The sequence below is a fragment of the Monodon monoceros genome, unplaced genomic scaffold (assembly GCF_005190385.1).
Source record: "Monodon monoceros isolate NGI ecotype Baffin Bay Population unplaced genomic scaffold, NGI_Narwhal_1 Super_Scaffold_5, whole genome shotgun sequence".
NCBI lineage: Eukaryota > Metazoa > Chordata > Mammalia > Artiodactyla > Monodontidae > Monodon > Monodon monoceros.
In genome coordinates this window covers 103,495,565-103,514,777 of record NW_021703782.1, presented here as the reverse complement: position 1 = coordinate 103,514,777, position 19,213 = coordinate 103,495,565, and the positions used below count along the sequence as shown (strand labels likewise).

At 40.0% G+C, this 19,213-nt stretch overlaps 1 protein-coding gene across 5 annotated transcripts in view; it reads left to right on the top strand.

Annotated features, from left to right (window-relative positions):
* The window catches only part of MAPKAP1 (MAPK associated protein 1), a 231,214-nt gene that overhangs the window by 81,642 nt on the left and 130,359 nt on the right, over window positions 1-19,213 (top strand). For all 5 annotated transcript variants that reach the window (XR_003790653.1, XM_029201627.1, XM_029201625.1 and 2 more), the window contains one exon: window positions 17,959-18,131. Coding sequence is in view for 4 of the 5 variants with exons in the window: in XM_029201627.1 (XP_029057460.1) it covers window positions 17,959-18,131 (173 nt within the window). In the remaining variant the exon portion in view is untranslated. The remainder of the gene's footprint in view (window positions 1-17,958; window positions 18,132-19,213) is intronic.

Here is a 19,213-nt window from a genome sequence, read left to right as displayed (position 1 = left end):
ATCACTACAAGTGTGTCTCCATAACTCTTTTCATCTTGTAAACCTGAAACTTTATACCCATTAAACACCGACTCGGCATTCTTCCCTCTCCCTAGTCCCTGGCAACCGCCATTCTACTTTCTGTCTCCATGAATTCAACTACTCTAAGTATCTCATGTAAGTGGAATCATACAGTATTTGTCTTTTTGTGTCTGGCTTATTTCACGTAGCATAAATATCCTCAAGGTTCATCCATGTTGTAGCATACTGCAGGATTCCCTTATTTTTATTTTTTAAAATTTTATTTATTTATTTTTGGCTGCGTTGGGTCTTTGTTGCTGCGCGCGGGCTTTCTCTAGTTGCGTTGAGCAGGGGCTCCTCTTCGTTGCGGTGCACAGGCTCCTCATCCTGGTGGCTTCTCTTGTTGTGGAGCACGGGCTCTAGGAGCATGGGCTTCAGTAGTTGTGGCTCACGGGCTCTAGAATGCAGGCTCAGTAGTTCTGACGCATGGGCTTAGTTGCCCCACGGCATGTGGGATCTTCCTAGACCAGGGATCAAACCCGTGTCCCCTACATTGGCAGGCGGATTCTTAACCACTGCACCACCAGGCAAGTCCCTCCCTTATTTTTTAAAGCTTAATGACACCCCATTGTAGGTGTATACCACATTTTGCTTTTCCATTCATCTGTCAGTGGACGCTTGGATTGCTTCCATTATTAGCTATTGTAAATAATGCTGCTATAACATGAGTGTACAAATATTTCTTCAAGACACTGCTTTCCATTCTTTTGCATATATACCCAGAAGAGGAATTGCTGGAACATTTGGTAATTCTAATTTTTAATTTCTTGAAGAGCTTCTATACTGTTTTCCACAGTGGCTGTATCATTTTACATTTCCACCAACAGTGCACAGGTTTACCAGTTTCTCCACATCCTTGCCAATACTTACTGTTTTCTGTTTCTTTGATAGTAGCCATTCTGATGGATGTGAGGTGGTATCTTGTTGTAGGTTTATTTTTTTATGTATAAATTTATTTATTTTTACTTTTGGCTGTGTTGTGTCTTCGTTGCTGCCGCGGGCTTTCTCTAGCTGCGGCGAGCGGGGGTCTACTCTTCGTTGCCGTGCATGGGCTTCTCATTGTGGTGGCTTCTCTTGTTGAGGAGCACAGGCTTTAGGCACGCAGGCTTCAGCAGTTGTGGCTCGCGGGCTCTAGAGCGCAGGCTCAGTAGTTGTGGTGCACGGGCTTAGTTGCTCCATGGCATGTGGGATCTTCCCAGACCAGGGATCGAACCTGTGCCGCCTGCATTGGCAGGCGGATTCTTAACCACTGTGCCACCAGGGAAGCCCCTCGTTGTAGTTTTGATTTGCATTTCCCTACTGATTAGTGATGTTGAGCATCTTTTCATGTGCTTATTGGCCATTTATATATATCTTTGGAGAAATGTTTATTTCAGCCCTTTGCCCACCCATATAGTTTTATTAAAAGCAAAACAAGTAGCTTTGCAGTGTGGCCATGCAATTATAAGTGATGAGTAAGAACTCAGGCTCTGCAGTTAGAAAGCTCCCAGCTTCACCAGGTGTGTGACCTTGGGCAAGTTACTTCATTTCTCCAAACTCCCATTTCATCTAAAATGGGGAGAATAGTTGACTCTATCTCATTAAATTGTTTTGGGATTACATAAACTAATATTATGGATGTCAAATATATGGGCTAATATTTGACCTATAGTAAGTGTTTAATACATGTTAGCTGCTGTATTGTTGGCATCATGAGCCAGTCATAAAAACACCTTTTATATCTTGGTCATCTTCCTATATTGATAGTGTAAGTCACTCCGTTTTGAAAATTTTCTGTTGCTTTTCCAGTTCATGCTACTCATTGTCTCAGTCACTATATTAGGCAAAACCATATGGAACTGCAATTTTTGTGAATCATAAATGATTGAATATCAGAGTTTCATGTGATCTAACTTAATGTAGTAGAAACTATCTGAGTGTCTAATATATGCCAGAGTGCCTAGTATGCTATTTTATTCATTCTTCCCAGATTCCCTACAAAGAATATATCATTTTCCCTGTTTGGGGTTGGGGAAACGAAGGCTTAGGGAGGTGAACAGATTTGCCTGAGTTTACACAACTTGTAAGTAGTTAAGCCAGAATTCAAACCCAGGTCTGCTGAATGCAAAGTTCATTCATTTTCTTTCTAATTTCTACCATATGAACAGTCTTAGAGACACCCCTCCCCTATCTCTGTGCCCAGAAAAGATGAAAGTTAGAGAAACTACACCATTTCTTCTTAGTTGCCAGTGATTTGGGTTTTCTTTAGTGCAGTGAGGATCATGTTCTGTGTTCATGTACATTTGGGCTTTTGTCCCTCTTTTTCACATTTGAAACACAGCATCTGCAGTGTTGGCTGTAGTCACCCAGGCTCTGCCTTCCTCCCATTTCTCATTGCCATCAGCATCACCATCATTTGTTGAACATCTGTTCTGTGCAGGGAATGTGCTAGTTGCTTTATCCATAGTATCTCAGTGTCCCTATAATTATAGAGAATAGAGGCTAAAACCCTTTACAGGATGGAAGGAACTGAGGCTAAGTGGGATTATATGATTTAGCTGAGGGCACAAGTCTATCTTGCTTCAGGGTCCTCGTCTTTTCTGCAACACGTCATTTCCTCCTATTCTTAGAGAGAAGGGAAATGAGGATAGCCTTTCTACAGAATAATCTGTAGCATACCTTGGTGTGTTATCCCTACTGAATTTTTCCTTCTTTCTTTTCCCACTCCTTTCCCCTTAGGCCTTCCCTTTCCCTCTCCCCCTTTTCCTCCCTCCCTCTCTCTTTTCCTTCCTTCCTTCCTTCCTTTTTCTTTCTTTCTTCCTTCCTTCCTTTTTCTTTTCCTTTTCCTTTTCCTTTCTTCCCTCCCTCCCCCCCTTATTCCTTCCTTCCTGCCTAATGAAGTTTAAATACCAAGATTAGGAAACTGCTTAATGTATTTCCTAAAGGAAATTGAATTCTTTAGATATTCCCATTTGATTTTTCCCCCCGACACTAAACATTATCTCCAAGTTTAATTTGCTTTCAGAGGAATTATCATCTTTTTTTTTTTTTTTTTAGTATTTATTTATTTGGCTGCGCCGGGTCTTAGTTGTGGCATGTGGGATCTAGTTCCTTGACCAGGGATCGAACCTGGGCCCCCTGCATTGGGAGCGCAGAGCCTTAGCCACCGGACCACCAGGGAAGTCCCTTATCTTTTAAAATATACTACTAAAACAAGTTAGATTGAATTCTTTTTAGTTTCAAAAAGAGTGACCTTTTCAGATTTTGAATGGAGTCTTTTAAATAATAGGGTTTGGAAGTAATCGCTTAATATCTGAGTTCAAGATAATGATATAACATGTTTGAGTTTGAGTTCTAAGGCTTTCACCCTACTTATTCCTAAACTAGATAGCTGGAGCCAACTTTCTTACTCACTCCATGAACTGTGTTGGTGAAACCTCTTCTCTTTGCAGCTGGAGGTTGCACTTTATTCCTTTGTCGTTTCATTGTTTCCTTTAGGGTGAGGGAGAATAATTAAGGAGAACATCTTTTCTGAGCAGCTGGAATCAAATTCCAGCTGACTGCAGCACCTGTGAAGATGGCACCTCTGCCCCTGGGTGGCAGGGTGGGATGCCAACCGTGCAGCCTGGGACAATGGGCTCCAAAGTGCAGAGACACGGCCGTGCTGCACCATTCCTGCCCTTCTGTGAGCTTCAGATGGCAGTAACACCAGTGAATGCAAAGTGTCTGTTTTAGACTAATTAGAGGGATGATTTGTGAAACGGTGGCTATTTATTTAATTAATCACCAGCACAAAGCCATAAAATTCATATTTTAAAAATCCCTGTTAGTTTGCCATGTGGTTAATAGATTGGGGCGCATTAAAAAGTGACATGGTGATGTATTAAAAATGTTCCACCTAAGGTTCCTTCAGGAAGGAAGGGAAGCTGTCTGCTTTCAGATGCTGAAGTGTAACCTGCTAGGATTTGACCTGTCTGAAGTTTTAATATTTGTAAAGGCATTTATCTTTTGAATAGCATCTTCATTAGGACATCTCCTTTTGGAATATTTCAAAATATAAGTATGTTTATAGAATAATTTTTAAAATTACAATTAAAGTTAATTTTGTTGCAGTTTCTCTTAACAATGAGGAACTATATTTTCCCATTAAATTATACTATGTTTCCTAAGCGTAGCAGTATCTCTTATAACAGAGGTTATTGTTTTCTATTTTTGGGTGGGAGAGTCATTTAATTAACTCTTTAATTAAATCTCTTTATTTAATTAGAAATAATATATTTGTTTCAGCTGTCAGAATTGCATTTTGTTCTGCTCATATATATATATTTTAATCAAATGGGCACAGGGATTATTGCTGTACTTGGTCAGTCTCAGGTGAGATGAATTGTCATTTTTGAATACTAAGAATAAAGATAGAGTTGACTCATTCAAGAGATGACACTGGCATTAAAAATGAGAAGAAATGGCTTAGATTCTAACAGATGGTAGTGGTTTTTACACATACAAACTTCTAGTTGATTTTCAGTATACATAAGTGTGTGTATGTGCAGGCCATCTTGCATCTTAATACTATTTGACGCTAAGCTTGGTATGGCTGTGATTCACTCTTTTTATTTAAAGAAATTATTCTGCATGATCAGGGTTCCTGCTAAACAGTCACCCCAAATTTTTAAGAAAATGTGTTGCTCAGGTGGATGCTTGTAAGGAAATTGTCCAGCCCTTAGGATTGTGTTTCTCCACTGTGTTGTATAATTACCTGCTCTGTTAGACGGGGAGCAGGAATAAAACATGAGTATGTTAATGCAGCCTGGAGCTGATGTGGTGGTGATGATTACAATGCAGATAAAGCATTTCTCATAACTGCTGTTGCCTACTGGAGCCTTTGAAACATCTGGACCTTTAATTGAAAAATTGTGTGGTGCTGTGCAAGGCAGACATGCTAAGTGAAGTCACTAATTTAGAATACAAAAATATAATTGATAAAGTGTTTTATTTACATTGTATTTAAATATTCATACTCTGTTATGCTTTGTATAACAGGGAATTACTGGGTTAAATTTTCATGAACATAGACAGTTTAAACGAGATAAATTAAGTGAAAATGTTAATGGAATTTTACACTGGAACCAGAAAACTGTTTGCTCCAGGAGGGTGTGTACATTTGCATCTGTTGGGGCCTTTTAGGAAAGCAAGGTTAGGTCTTATTCTTTGGGTTTTGCATTTTAGAAGAACTAACCACCAATTGGTAACATTGTTGCATTTCATTCTTGTTATTGCTCTCATATCTTGTTATTTAGGTAAAAAAAAAAATTGAAATGTTTCTTGGCATAATGGTAAATGGCTCTAATGGCAACATTATCGCCCAATAAACTGAAGCCTTCCCACCTCTTGGGGACAGGTTATCAGAGCCTGCCCAGGAGAGTAGAAGAGCTGGTGAAGGGCGTGCAATTAACCTTTGTCCTGCATTTCGCAGCAGGGGAACTGACCTAGCAGCCTTCCGAGGAAATCCAATTTAATTTAAAATGAATTTGAAAAGACAAATTAGCCATATCTATTTTAATAAGATAAAATCCCGATTCTCCCTGTGTCTGGTTTAGTTAGGACCTCAGAGGAGATCGGACTGACTAAGACTCAGGATGAACAGGAGGGAAATAATGCCAGAGGGCTGAGGAGAAACCCGGGAGACCCTGGCACCCGAGTGATTTGTCAGTTCCTGCAAGTGAGCAGGCCTCGCCGCTGCCTGTTTCCGCAGAGAATTGCAACCTGAGATGGGCCTTTGTCTCATCAGACCTTTTGCTTGTGTTGGAGCTTGTGCCATGTTGATGTCATAGGCAGCTTGCCTGTCTCTCCAAGGACCAAACTGTTTTTTTCTCCCTTTGTCATCATTAAAGCACATTTGGGTACTACCACCTGGGTAGCCACTTTTAGTACAGATACACCTCACAGTTACTGATGAGGCTCTTAACCCAAGAGTAAGGATTCTCTGGGGCCCATGAGTTGCTACTTGACCACTGCTTTTTGAGAACAGAAGCGGAGGATTCTGCCTACTCTTAAGGGAGCTGGTGTTCCCTTGTGTTTTTAACCTCTGAAACATGGTGAGTGAGGATTTATTGAGCCCCTTCTATGTACCCAACAGTAAAGAAGTATTCCTTTTATTGTATCTGGGAGACGTGGGATAAAGGCCTGAGAGTCAGACTTTTTGGATTCTTCTCAATTGTGAATTTTATATATAGTTAGAAGTGAGTCTTCCCAACAGGAAGTGTTCTCAATAAATAATAATATAGTTCTTTTGCTCCTATTTATGTTTCAGTATGTACTTTCAAACTGTTTAATGCAGACTTTCTCAGTTGGCTCTTTGCAGTTGTATCATTTTCATAATGTAAAAAACATGTATTTTCTGCTGCAGACAAGCATCTTTCTTTGTCACCAGGGGTGTAGGTCCTTTGTGTGGCCTTTTCCTATTGAGAATAACACCTATCCCACTTATTTCACATGTGCATTTTGAGGATGAAAGTGAATGTTGTAATTGGAGAAATATAAAGCTATTTATTTCCATTTTGTCTGATGCTTTTACATTGTTTGCTAGGAGGTGCATCAGGGACTTGAATTCATTATAATTACTGAAGAGACATACACTGATTGAACAAATAAAGTAGTAAGCCCATTTGTGCCAAGACCATCTAATTAAATTCTAACTTTGGATAAGCTAGATATGTGTGAAAGATTAATTTTAAGAGGTTTTTATGAGTTACTGAATTATGATTCAGTGAAATTTTTGAATTATATCATTAAGAAACATTGAGTCTTAAAGTGCTAAAACAGTCATGAACCTACTACAGTATATAAATTTGTGGGTTTTAAAAAACTATTCAAAATCAAGGACACAATATAACTTTTAAATTGTATATTGACATTTAAAACTTTTGAAACATTTAACCAACTGAAACCCTGCAAGAAATGAATATGATCGATGCACCTGAATTATTTCCTTCAATATTTATACAATTTTATATTCTCCAAATACTTCACTATCTCTGGAATTAAATTGTCCTTGGGGTACTTGGAGGGTTGTACCAGATTTTCCATACAATTTAGGAGGATGATAATGGCTATACTGTAACCTTTTCTAAAGATACATCATCTAGTAATGGAGCCAAGTATACATTCCCCATTGAGTTTTAATTTTAAAAGTTGATATTAAATCTTAAAAAGACTCATTGTATTATGATCATTGATAGAGTTTAAAACATGTTACTCTTCTTTATGGTTTTAGAAAACCTATTTTTACTTTTAAAGCATATTGCCTTTATTATATAAATGATTTAATAATGAAGAGGTCCCTAAACTTACCCTAGGTGATGGGGCTTAGTTCATGCAAATTACCTTTCCCTGATATTCTCATCATTATAGAACCCATTGTTTGTATAATTAAATGCAAAGTGCTGTGTAACATTAATGATCTAAAGAATCCCACAATGGCCATGAAAATTCAAAATGGACACTTTACATCCCATTATGCTTTCAGATGACTGGATTGTGCTTGTGTGAGAGCACCTCCTGGTACAGGCTATAACCATCCTGAGGCTGAATGAGAAGAGAATGCTATGGCTCTTCTCTCTGAAGAAATAGAGATCTTTTCCTGTTGCCTCTGCTTCTCAACCTTGTTTGAAGGGACTTTTTGTTGAAGATCTGCCTGGTCTGAGCAACAGCATAAGTAACAGTAATAAGAAATAATTGACATTGTATGACAATTTGCAGTTCACAGAACATTTTAACATGCTTTATTTTTGCTTCGTACGTCCAGTGAGTCTATTGAGGTAGTCTCATCCGTGTTTCATGACTGAGGAAATTGACTTTCAGAGAGGTTATGGGCTTGCCCAAAGTTACACAGCTCAAGGCTGGAAGGGCTGGGTCCAGACCAGTTCTGTAGACTCTGCGCAGAGGTCCTAAGCAAACATAATCATAAAATGTCATGGTAAAAACTGACATTTTCAAGGACTGCTTTCTGAATTTAAGACTTCGAGAAAACAGTTTTTATTCCAGGTGCAGTATGGGTAGGCTTTCTTTTTTTCCCTTCATCCTCCCTCCTTCCCCCCCACCCCCCATTTTGTAAAATTTCTTACCTGTATTTAAACATGAATGATTGCTGGTCTTTCAGTCGATGTCTTGAAAAAAAGAATTATTCAAGGCTATTACTCAAATTTCACTTGATAACAGATTGCGCAAACCAGTAGCTCTAGGCATTTCTTCTTAAAGTGAGAAAAGACAGGACATCAAACTATGGAGGGTTTATTTTAAATGGGAGGCTCCTTGAGAGCACCAGCCCCCTTTCTTGTTTCAGGTGCGGGACTATAAATTTATATTTGTCACAGATGTTACAGAAAGAAAATTCAAGAAAATCATCAGCCTGGGAAAAGCCGAGGGAAATGACACTTTCTATACTGTGCTGTACGCTGAGAAGGGTTACAGCATGGCTCATACTGCAGTGTTTAGGAACTGAGCTACTTTGTTTGAGGTCCTCATGTATGTGAAGGGGTGTCTGTGGAAGTGGAGGTAAGTTTGTTCCAGGTTTCTGAGGGCTAGAACTAAGATCAGTGAGGAAAATCTGCAGAGAAATTGTCCCTCAACGAAAAAAAAAAAGTTCTAGCCATCAAAACTGTTTGCCTGCAGACTGAAGCCAAGGGTCCACTTCAGAGGGTGGCAGGGACCTCATCAGTGGAATGTGTTCAGGAGACGTCGTAGGACAACCATTTGCTGAAACTGTTTTGAAAATTCCCTGCAGTTTTAAAAGTATGAATGGTAATAAAGTTTTTTTGTTTGTTTTTTTTGGTTTGTTTGTTTTTAAGTCTATGAGTGTAAAAGTAGAGGGGAAAAAAGGCAACTTAATGAACAGCCAACATTTCCTGAGTATTTACTGTGGACTAGGCACAGTGATAAGTGCTTTACATGCGTAGTCTCATTGAATCCTTTCAACAAATCCATGAAGAGGTACTTTTATAATACACTATTTCTGTGTGGAAATAGTGACCCAGAAAGGTTAAATGAAATTGTCCAAGGACACACAGTAAGTGGCATTGCTGAGAACTGAACCCAGGTCTTTCTGACTCTACAACTTATGCTTTTAACCACCACACTGCAATGCCTCGCTTGTCCCTATTAATAGAATAAGGATCCTGGAGGTACCCAGACCAGAAGTTGACCTTGTTAAAGAAAGAGTGACAGTTGACGTTCTTAATAATAAAAGCTTAATGGAACCAAGGTTGGTGATTCAGAGAAAATTAATGAGATTTTGTCAATTTTATCTTAAACTTAACTTGTCAGAAAATACAGTGTCCAGTGACAAACTCTAGGAATGTTTTTGACAAATTAACTTGACTCCAGGTGCCAGATCAGGGAAATGATAATTTAATAGGCTTTAAGCATTCCTGATTTATTGAGGGTTAAGATAGCACTACAAAGCCAGGCCCCTAGTTCTGAATGGATTTGTCATAGAATTTTATGCAAAATCTATTCATAAGTTCTGTGCCACCATTTTGAATGTACAAAAGTGAGTTCTTTGCCTGAGCTCATAAAGACAGCACTTACTGAGAGCAGAATGCTTCAGTATGGGGTTTGGGGTTTTTGTTTCCTCTTCATGTAGCCATGGTCAATTAAACCTGGCTTAGACCAGAATTAGGCTTGATTTTGTTTAAAATCCTTACTCTGATTAAATGAAGTCCCTAAATCATCATCAGAGTAGTGGTAATCTGAGACCCCTGTACCAAGTCTGGGTATCATGTTATTAAAGACTAGGCCATTTGTAGACTATAGCATTCTTTGGTCCTTGTTGAGGGAAGAAGGTACTGGTGGAATGGAACTGCAGCCATTATTTAAGAGAGTTTTAAGTTTTGAAGGCTACAAATAACCCTTTTATCAATTTGCATCATTATATTGTCGGGATACACTGATATATTTATTTCTACCTTAAAATTACATATAATGATCTGCTTGTGCAGTTGTGACTAATGGAATAATGTTGCCTGCTTTTTGTCTCTTTAATTGCAGAAGCCAAGCTGTCTATCCTTACTCTGTTCCTTTCCCTTGACAGAGAAATTGAACACTTAGCAACAGTTTTGAGATCTGATATTCAATTTATTACTGACAAACCTTGATGTTAAGTAGTGCTGTTAACTGAACCTTCTGTCCTTAAGACTTAATTCAGCTAACTCACTTGATATGAATGTTTCTTAATTCAGGATGATTTGGAACTGAATGCTATCTATTGTTCTTCCTGCTTTCCTCATTTTGGAAACTAGCAGGTACATAATTTTGAAGTCAACTTTATGATAGGCAGCAAAATGTATATTATTTTAATTAATGGGATCAGATGGGAAAAAAATCTGGCACAGATGTAATGTTTTAATTCATCATGTTGAAATTCTATGTATTTCATTTCTGTACCCATTCATATTCCATATATAGAAGTTATTTAAAATTTATTATCTTTACATTTTATGAACTAATTATTAATTGGGTGACCTATAGTTCATAGTACTGATATTTCATGATTGGCTTAGAGACACTTTTTAAAAAAGTGAGCTTTTGCAGTATATATCACAAGCCACAAAGCATTGATACTCTTTGGCCTAGTAATCTACTCCTTAGAATATGTGTACAAACATTTATAGAAGAGAATGTTTCTGAGAATATAATTCACAATAGTGAAATATTAGCAACAACGTCCATTTAATAATAGGGGAACAGGTTGATAGTACCTCTATGCTATAATATAATGCAAGTATTTAGAAATCATGTGTTAAAAGAATATTAATCATTCACTCCATCGATATGTGTAAGTAACTACTATATGTCATCCCTATGTTAGGTGCTGGGGATATTTTAGAGGAGAAAGAGGGCTCCTGAAGAATGGCCTGGGAAGTAGAAGAGGTATAACCAGTTTACCTGGGATACGAGAGAAGTGCTAGGTGTGGTGGGTCCATTTTGAGAGACAGTCTGAGGACTTCTTTCAATTCAGTAAGCTAACACCACACCCCTGCTATATTCTTTGCCCTTGGAGAATACAAAATGGGTGAGGTACAGTTTTTCCCTTTACAGTTACATGAGAGGGTGGGGAAGGAGGTTGTAATGGTAGGTAGAGAAAAATGAAGCCATAAGGCTATGCAAGTCAGATTGTTAGGGGACAGAGAAGAGGAAATTAATTTCGACTTCCACCTTCTAGGAAAAGGAGACATTTGAATTGAAGGACAGAAGAAGTACACTTCTTGATTAGCGGCTATGTGTCAGGCATTTTATATACATTTTATTTGCTTTTCTAAGTAAGGGAATGGAGGTTCTGAGAAGTACAGTTACCTGCCCAATGTCTCAGGTCTAGCAGCTAAGGAAGTGGCAGAGTCTGGATTCAAACCTGGATCTGGCTGACCCCAAATCTATGCTCTTAACCTCTCTTCAATATACTTCATTAATGATACATTGGGACCAGATTGCAAAGGGTATTAATTGCCATGCTAAAGAGCTGGAATGCTAACACTGGGGAGAGCCATCATGTATTCTGAGTGATAAGCATGTTCAGTGATTAGAGAAAAATCGCTTTGATAGCAGTAAGGAAATGAAGATTTGGAGAGAGGAGAGATTTTAGAGACAGGGAGATAGTTGGGAGATTGCTGCAGCAGTCTTGCTGAGAGATGATGACGCTTGAACTAGGGCAGTGGCATTGAGGAGGAAGATTTGAGAGATTTTCAGAGACATTTGAAAGATGAGACAGAAAAAAGAGTTAAGGTTCTTAGCTTGAGTGACAGAGTAGGTGGTGAAAGCCTTAACTGAGATCAAATATAGAATGAGAGACAAGCTGAAGGAGGAAACAGGTCTTGGACATGTTGAGTTTGAGATTTGGGCTGCATTTGCTAGGCCATCAAGTCATGGACAGGCCGTGTGATATGAACTCTGGAGTCTAGTTGGTCTTCATCAGTTGCAGTTGTGTTGAGGAATAGTTTTGCTTCAGGAATACTTTTCTTTTTGTTCTAAAACCTGAATTAGGGCCATTTCCTGATTTAGGGGCTGCTCTGGAAAGAGTTGTTCAACTCCAAATTAGCTCAATATGGGTTTATTACTTTTCATTTTTCTTTGGTAAAAATTACTTAACTTGCCATTGAAAGGTGTCTGAGTTAGATTTTCAACTTATTTTTTCCAACAGCCTGTCACAGCAACTGGCACATAATGTGTCCTTAGTAAATTCTGCTGGATGCCTTAACATAGACTACATTTTCAAAGTTGATCCTCTCTTTCTCTTACCTAAAACTCTTAAGCTCTGTGTAGTAGTTCTTTTTTTTTTTTTTTTTTTTTTTTTTTGCGGTATGCGGGCCTCTCACTGTTGTGGCCTCTCCCGTTGCGGAGCGCAGGCTCAGCGGCCATGGCTCACAGGCCCAGCCGCTCTGCGGCATGTGGGATCTTCCCGGACCGGGGCACGAACCCACGTCCCCTGCATCGGCAGGCGGACTCTCTACCACTGCGCCACCAGGGAAACCCAGTAGTTCTTTTTATCTCCTTTTTTGTCATTTAATTATAATATTTACTATTTTGTTTCTAATTATAAAAGTAATAACATGCTTGGTATAGAAAGTGCAGAAAAATAGAAAGCAGAAAATTAAAACTAAACGCTCATAATCCTTTGTCTCAGGGAGAACTCATATTCACTTTTTTGTATATTGGTATAGAAGGTGTTTAAATACAGTAAGTGTCTTTTCCTTGGGTTAGTGGTTCTATTGGATGGAAGGGTAAGTTTTTTATTTTTTATTTTTTTATCTTGGAGGCCTTTTCCAACCCCCTTTAGTCTGGGTTGTTTCTGAGCTCTCGTAATAGCCTGTACTTTCCCTCTTAAAGCTTTGATCACAATGTACAGTATAGACCTTCAACAGACCATGAATTTGATGAAGGTCTGCATTTTGTCTTACTTAATTTTGTCTTCAGAGCCCAATATGGCGTTTCAGTGGGTGTTTGTTGAATGCATGAGTGATTGGGAAAGATGGAGCTAAACCAGTTTTCCCTGTCTCTGTGGTGACCCTTTCCTTGTGCTCTAATTATGCCTCCATTTCCCCAATTCTGTGGAACACATAAATTGCCATGCAGTGAATCTGTATATGATCTTTGTTTATTGCTGGTTGCTTTTTAATAGTTAGAGGTTACTCTTTGGAATATTGCTTGCCTTGATGTGTGATGAATACTTTTAATTCTTTGGTCACTTTTTTTTTAATAAGTTAATTACTTTCTATTATATTGATGGATTGTTTTATGTTTTAGATGATTCTCTCTAAATATTGCAACACAAGGACTATTAGATAGAGCTAACTGCCACCACCTTTTGAGTTTTTTCAGAAGAGGCTCCTTATTAAAAAATATATAATTTCAAGGTTTGTGCAAGGCACTTTTCCCCTGTCATCAGTGCCTCAAGATGGAATTAGAAGATCAAAAAAATAAACTGCTTCATTCATTTAATAAGTGTCTGCCATATTTATTCTCGTAGTTTTCCCCACACTTACTATCTCACTGTGAAATGCGGAGAGTAAAGGGATGCGTCGGAGTGCTGTATAACTATCTGCTTTCATTGCCTAAGCAGCGGTGCCCTGCCTGCAGTCAGCTGACAGTGGCAGTGATCTCTGGAGCCTCAATCCTTACCGGTTCTCCTTGGGCAGCCCCTCAGGGTGCTCCTTCTGTAGGAGACTGCTTTAGGCAGTGCTGTTGGCATGTTTGTGAGAAGGAGGAGGAGATGGTTTTCAAGCCTTGGAGAGTGGGAATTGATTATATTTAGGATAACTTTAGTGAAAGAAGGTGTTGATGTTTAAAGTAGAGGCCTTTGAGTCAGACAGACATGGCTTTGAGTCCCGGCTCTTCACTTTGGTTATGAGATCTTGAGCAGATGACTGTAGTCTTATAAGCTTTAGTTTTATCATTTATATTATGAGGGTAATGATAGAACCCTCCCTCTTATAGTGATTGTGAAAATTAAATGAGATAACTTAGGCAAACGTTTAGCAGAGTTTATTTAGCTCTGAATACATGCTAGCTTTTGTTATAATGATAGGTATTATTATTAGGGCTCCTGTAGCATCCATCTTTGGCCTCATGTGACCTTGTAATAGACTTGAGTAATAGAAATGGGTCTGATTATAAAACTTAGGTCCTTTCTAGTGTACTGTGCTGCATTTCTAAAGCACTTTATAGTTTGCAAAGTACATTCACATTTATCACTTCATTGAATCTTTGTATCTTTAGATACTGTGATTCCTATAGCCCCTCAGGTCCAGTTCTTCAGAAGAAGGAGGAGGAATAAACAGAAATAAGGAGAGCAGTGACAGCAATTAGGGGTTCTGAAAATGAGGTTGAGAAGAGAGTGGTAAGAGGGCTATAAACTCACTCCAGAAAGATTGCCACTGTTTTAATTTTAACCTTTTGACTGCCTGACAGGATCAAAACACTTGCTGTTTAGAGACATCTTTTCTAGTCCTTGGAGTTACTACTTCCAAGCTGAAAAATACACGCGCGCGCGCTCGTGTGTGTGTGTGTGTGTGTGTGTGTGTGTGCGCGCACGCGCACACATGTGGATGTGTGAGAGGGATAGGGAGAGAGCATTATGTAGGAGAATTACTTTTTTATTATTTGCTTTATAACATAGAAGACTCAGTAAAGAAAAAAAACAGTGGATCTAATATTACATGCTGGGTTATTTGAGAAGTGGAATCTCTCTAAAAATGTTTTTTAAACTGATTTTATGTATTTCCTTACCCTAGTTCTGATATTTTTTCCCACCTTATTAGATCGATAGAATTCTGTATAGAGTGTTAAGGAACCACTTGATTGCTCAAGTCCCTCCATCTCCATCTGCTATCAGGAAACAGACCCATAGAAAAGGGCAAGTGAGATGGATGGAAGAAACTAACATTTATTGAGTTCCTACCATGTGTCCCAGTAGGCATTTGACTCATTCATGCATTCATTCTGTAGTTCAACAGATTTTTTTTGGAGAGTCTTCTGTGCGCAAGGCACAGTGCTAGCCATTGTGTATAGAGCAGTAAACAAAGCAGACGTTATTATGATTCCCCTCATGGAAGCTCAGAGGCTAGTGGGGAAGGCATACACTGAAGATGTACATAAATAAATATATAATATCAAATTGTTAAGTGCTATGAAGGAAATGAACAGGATATGTGTGAGAGGATAACTGTGGAAGGGTCTTCTTTCTATAGGATTATCAGTGGAGGAGGGGTCATATGAGCTCAGCCTTGAATAACAATAACAATAATAATAATCCTCACAAGAGTCAGTCCTCTGATAGATAGCATGTCCTATTATTATCATTTTATGTATGAGGACATGGAAGAACAGAGAGTTAAGTAATCTGCCTGAGGCCACATAATAGAGGATGCAAAAATCATGAGAAAGAGCCTTCTAGATACGTGAATCTAGCAGTAGCACTTGCTATGGCCTTAAAAGGGGAAGAAGCAGGCAAGGTACACACATTCAGGGCACTTCTAGAAGGCTGGTGTAGCTGAAGCGCAGAGGTGGGGGGAGAGTGGCAGTAGATGATGTTGGAGGGCTAGGCAGGGGTCAGATCACGCAGTGCTTTGTTGCACACTGCATGGAATTTGGATTTTATTCAAAGTATCATAGGAGCCACTCACTGAAGGAATTTCAGCAGGAGTGTAACATGATCAAATTTGATGCTGCAGTTTGGTATCCACAGATTCAACAAACTGTGGATCCTATAGTACTGTAGCCCATATCAAGTGAAAAAAATTCACGTGGAAGTGGACCCTCGCAGTTCAAACCTGTGTTGTTCAAGGGTCCACAGTATTTTTCATCTGTTGGCAGTACACGAGGGAAGGACAGGAGCTGAAGGTCAAGAGGTGAGGTTCATGGGAAGTTTGAGGAGAGAAGCAAAAGTATGCGCTAATGGTCTCAGGTGGGGTGCAGGTTGGATCAGGAGATATAATAGGCTTGCTATACAGTGTTGAGTGTCTGTTTGAGGTTTATCATCATGAATTTAAAGTAAAATCAATCTGTACAGTTATATGATTTTTCTCCAGTGATGTTTAGCTGGGCAATGCAGAGGGTTGGGTTCATACAAGATTGGGGTTCTGTGAATTGTGTCCAGTGGAGGAAGAGAGTATTAAAACTGTATTTGCAAAGGAACGATTATAATGGCTCATGTAATCTGGAGGGTGGCATTGGGAAATAAGGGTGACTGAAAGATAATTAAAAGGTGGTGGTTCAACAGATAATAGGTTGGAGAATTTGAGGGACTACTTGAACAGATGAAGTAGAGGTATATTGAAGTGTATTCAGATTTTAACCCTGTGGTCTAGTGGTTAGGATTCAGCGCTTTGACTGCTGTGGCCCGGGTTCAATCCCTGGTCCAGGAACTGAGATCCTGCAAGCCGCATGGTGCAGCCAAAATTTAAAAATAAATAAACAAAAGTAAAATTATAAAAAAAAGTGTATTCAGTGAGTGGATGTTCTAACTTGAGATTTTGGAGTTAGTGCAGATCTCTGGTGTACCCACCACAATAAGTGATTTGAGGTGGTGGATGAAAAGGCACTGGGGATGATGTGGTCTAGGGATTGAGACACTTGTGTATTGGACAGATTGTTCTTTTAGATGAAATTGCCAGGAATGGTGACAGGAATTGGGGTGGGAAAGACTATGAGCCAAGAGCTCAGGCCTTCAGTGAGGGAGGAGAATGACCAAAGAAAGGGTGGTGGGTAACAGAAAAGGAGAGGGAGAGGATGGTGTAGTTGGATGGCTTGGGTCTCAAAGGAACAGGGGCTTTTGTAAGAAAGGAGAATTAATAGTTTGGAAGTAGCAGGAACAAGAATACCTACTCCACCTCCTGGCCTTAAGGATTTGGGGGTTAAAAAGAACAAAGCAAAACAGTCTTCTGGACAGCAGAGGAAGTAGTATCCTTATGATCAGCAGGTTTCAGTTAAGGCAAAAAGGTGGAGGGAATGTTTTTTAAAAAGAAGTAATGATGGGGCTTCCCTGGTGGCGCAGTGGTTGAGAGTCCGCCTGCCAATGCAGGGGACACGGGTTCGTTCCCCGGTCCGGGAAGATCCTACGTGCCGCGGAGCGGCTGGGCCCGTGAGCCGTGGCCGCTGAGCCTGCGCGTCCGGAGCCTGTGCTCCGCAACGGGGGAGGCCACAACAGTGAGAGTCCCACGTACGGCAAAAAAAAAAAAAAAAAAGTAATGCTGTATGGACGTTTGCTGATTAGTGCAGGAGTTCCAGAGGGGAGTGGAGGGTTTGGGAGGGAGGAGAAAGAGGTGTGTGGGAGGGATTAGGGACATGTAGATCAGTGTGAGTATGGTGATTAGGGCAGTAATAAGACCAGAGACCCTTGAACTTCAGTTCAGATGAGTGAAGTAACAGATGTACTGCATAATGGAATTAGCCCCCCATCGTCTCTGAGAAGGCAAGCCCCTGGTTCCAGTACTGCTAAATGCTTCCTCGGAGAATATGGCAGCTTATCCCAAGGTCTCAAGGAGCGATATGGCAGTTTTCAGGGAGGGCAGTTTATGCCAAGGTCTGATGATGACTTTTCCAAGGTCACACTGAATAAGTAACAAAGCAAATCTCCTGACACCAAACGTTAGGTCTGCTCACCACTCTGATTTGTTTATTTTAGTCGTAGTGCTCATTTACCTTACTGCTGGCAGAGCTGGATCCATTAGAACATTAGAAAATTAAAATTAAAGAAGAAAAAAACCCCTTAAAACTAGACAGTGTTTCCACTTTGGGACCACCCCAGGCTCATACGCTGCTATGTGCAAAAGGGATGAGAACACAGGCCCTGGAGGGCAGTCATTGTAGCTCAGTAGGGTCTGCATGACCGGAACTGTGTGCTTTACCCTCATGCATGTGCTCTGTCCACAGGGTCATGTAGGCACAACAGCAACCAAGAAGATCGATGTCTACCTCCCCCTGCACTCAAGCCAGGACAGACTGCTGCCAATGACCGTGGTGACAATGGCCAGCGCCAGGGTACAGGACCTGATCGGGCTCATCTGTTGGCAGTACACAAGCGAAGGACGGGAGCCGAAGCTCAAGTAATCCTCCCTCTTTTTGGCTGCTCTAGTCTCTGGCTGTCTCCTGGCCACCCATGCTGCATTCTGGGCCTGGTCAGTCTTTCTAGGCTTTGGCCTGGGAGCCAGACGTCCACACTGATCCAGGTCAGGTTGCTCACCAGATCTTGGGCCTGTGTAACTCAGGCTTATCTCAGAGAGTTTGCTTGCAAACAGACTGATAAATTTGTGAATCCAGACATGAGGAAATGCATTTTAGCAGGATCCAAACCCTTTTATGATGCTTGCTGATAAAAGGAGCATGGGCAGTAGTGGAGGGAACTAGTGTTTGTTGAGCACCAGTCATGAGTTGGGCATGGTGCTGGGCACTTCATACCTGATTTCTCATTTAATTCTCCCGCTTCCTGTGAGGTGAGCATCATGATCCTCATTTTGCAGAGGAGGAAGCTCAGGATCAGAGAGTTGTTATTTGCTGAAGTTTACATCAGTGGGAGATGACAGAGTCAGAATTTGTTTTCCAGTCTGCTTGATGCCAAGATTATTACTTTATTTCCTTTTGGTCTGAATTACAGTTTTCTTTGTTATCAGTCAGTGACCAATTTTTCTCTCAATTACTAGACTCTATTTCTCATTAAACTATTATATTAAAAACGTAGTGCTTGAAAGTAGAGTCTCTATATCTGTACATCATAACTTGAACTTTAAAGTGGTTTGCTGCATTAGTTCTCCCATACTTGAATTTCTTATCTGACAGGCATCCTCTCCTAGTTTTATGTGCCCTTCCCAGCAGTAGGGTTTGGGATACAGCTGAATGTAGTGGATGCCTTCATTTTGGAAATGGATTCTCATGGAGGCTTTCTCTTCTCACATTTTGAGTTAGAATGGTCCAGCCTGTTAGATGTGTGTGTGTGTGTTTCCTTTAGGTACATTAAATTTGTACTTAAAATTATTCTTTCAGGTTCTCATTGACATTGCCCTCCACTTTGCCTGAAAAAATTGTGGATATGAAGATAATCCTTATTGCTCCTATGGCAATAGAAAGCCTTTTCAACCAGGATACCATGTAGGCTCAGAAAAGGGTTGAGTCTGCAGCTGTGCTCAAGGCT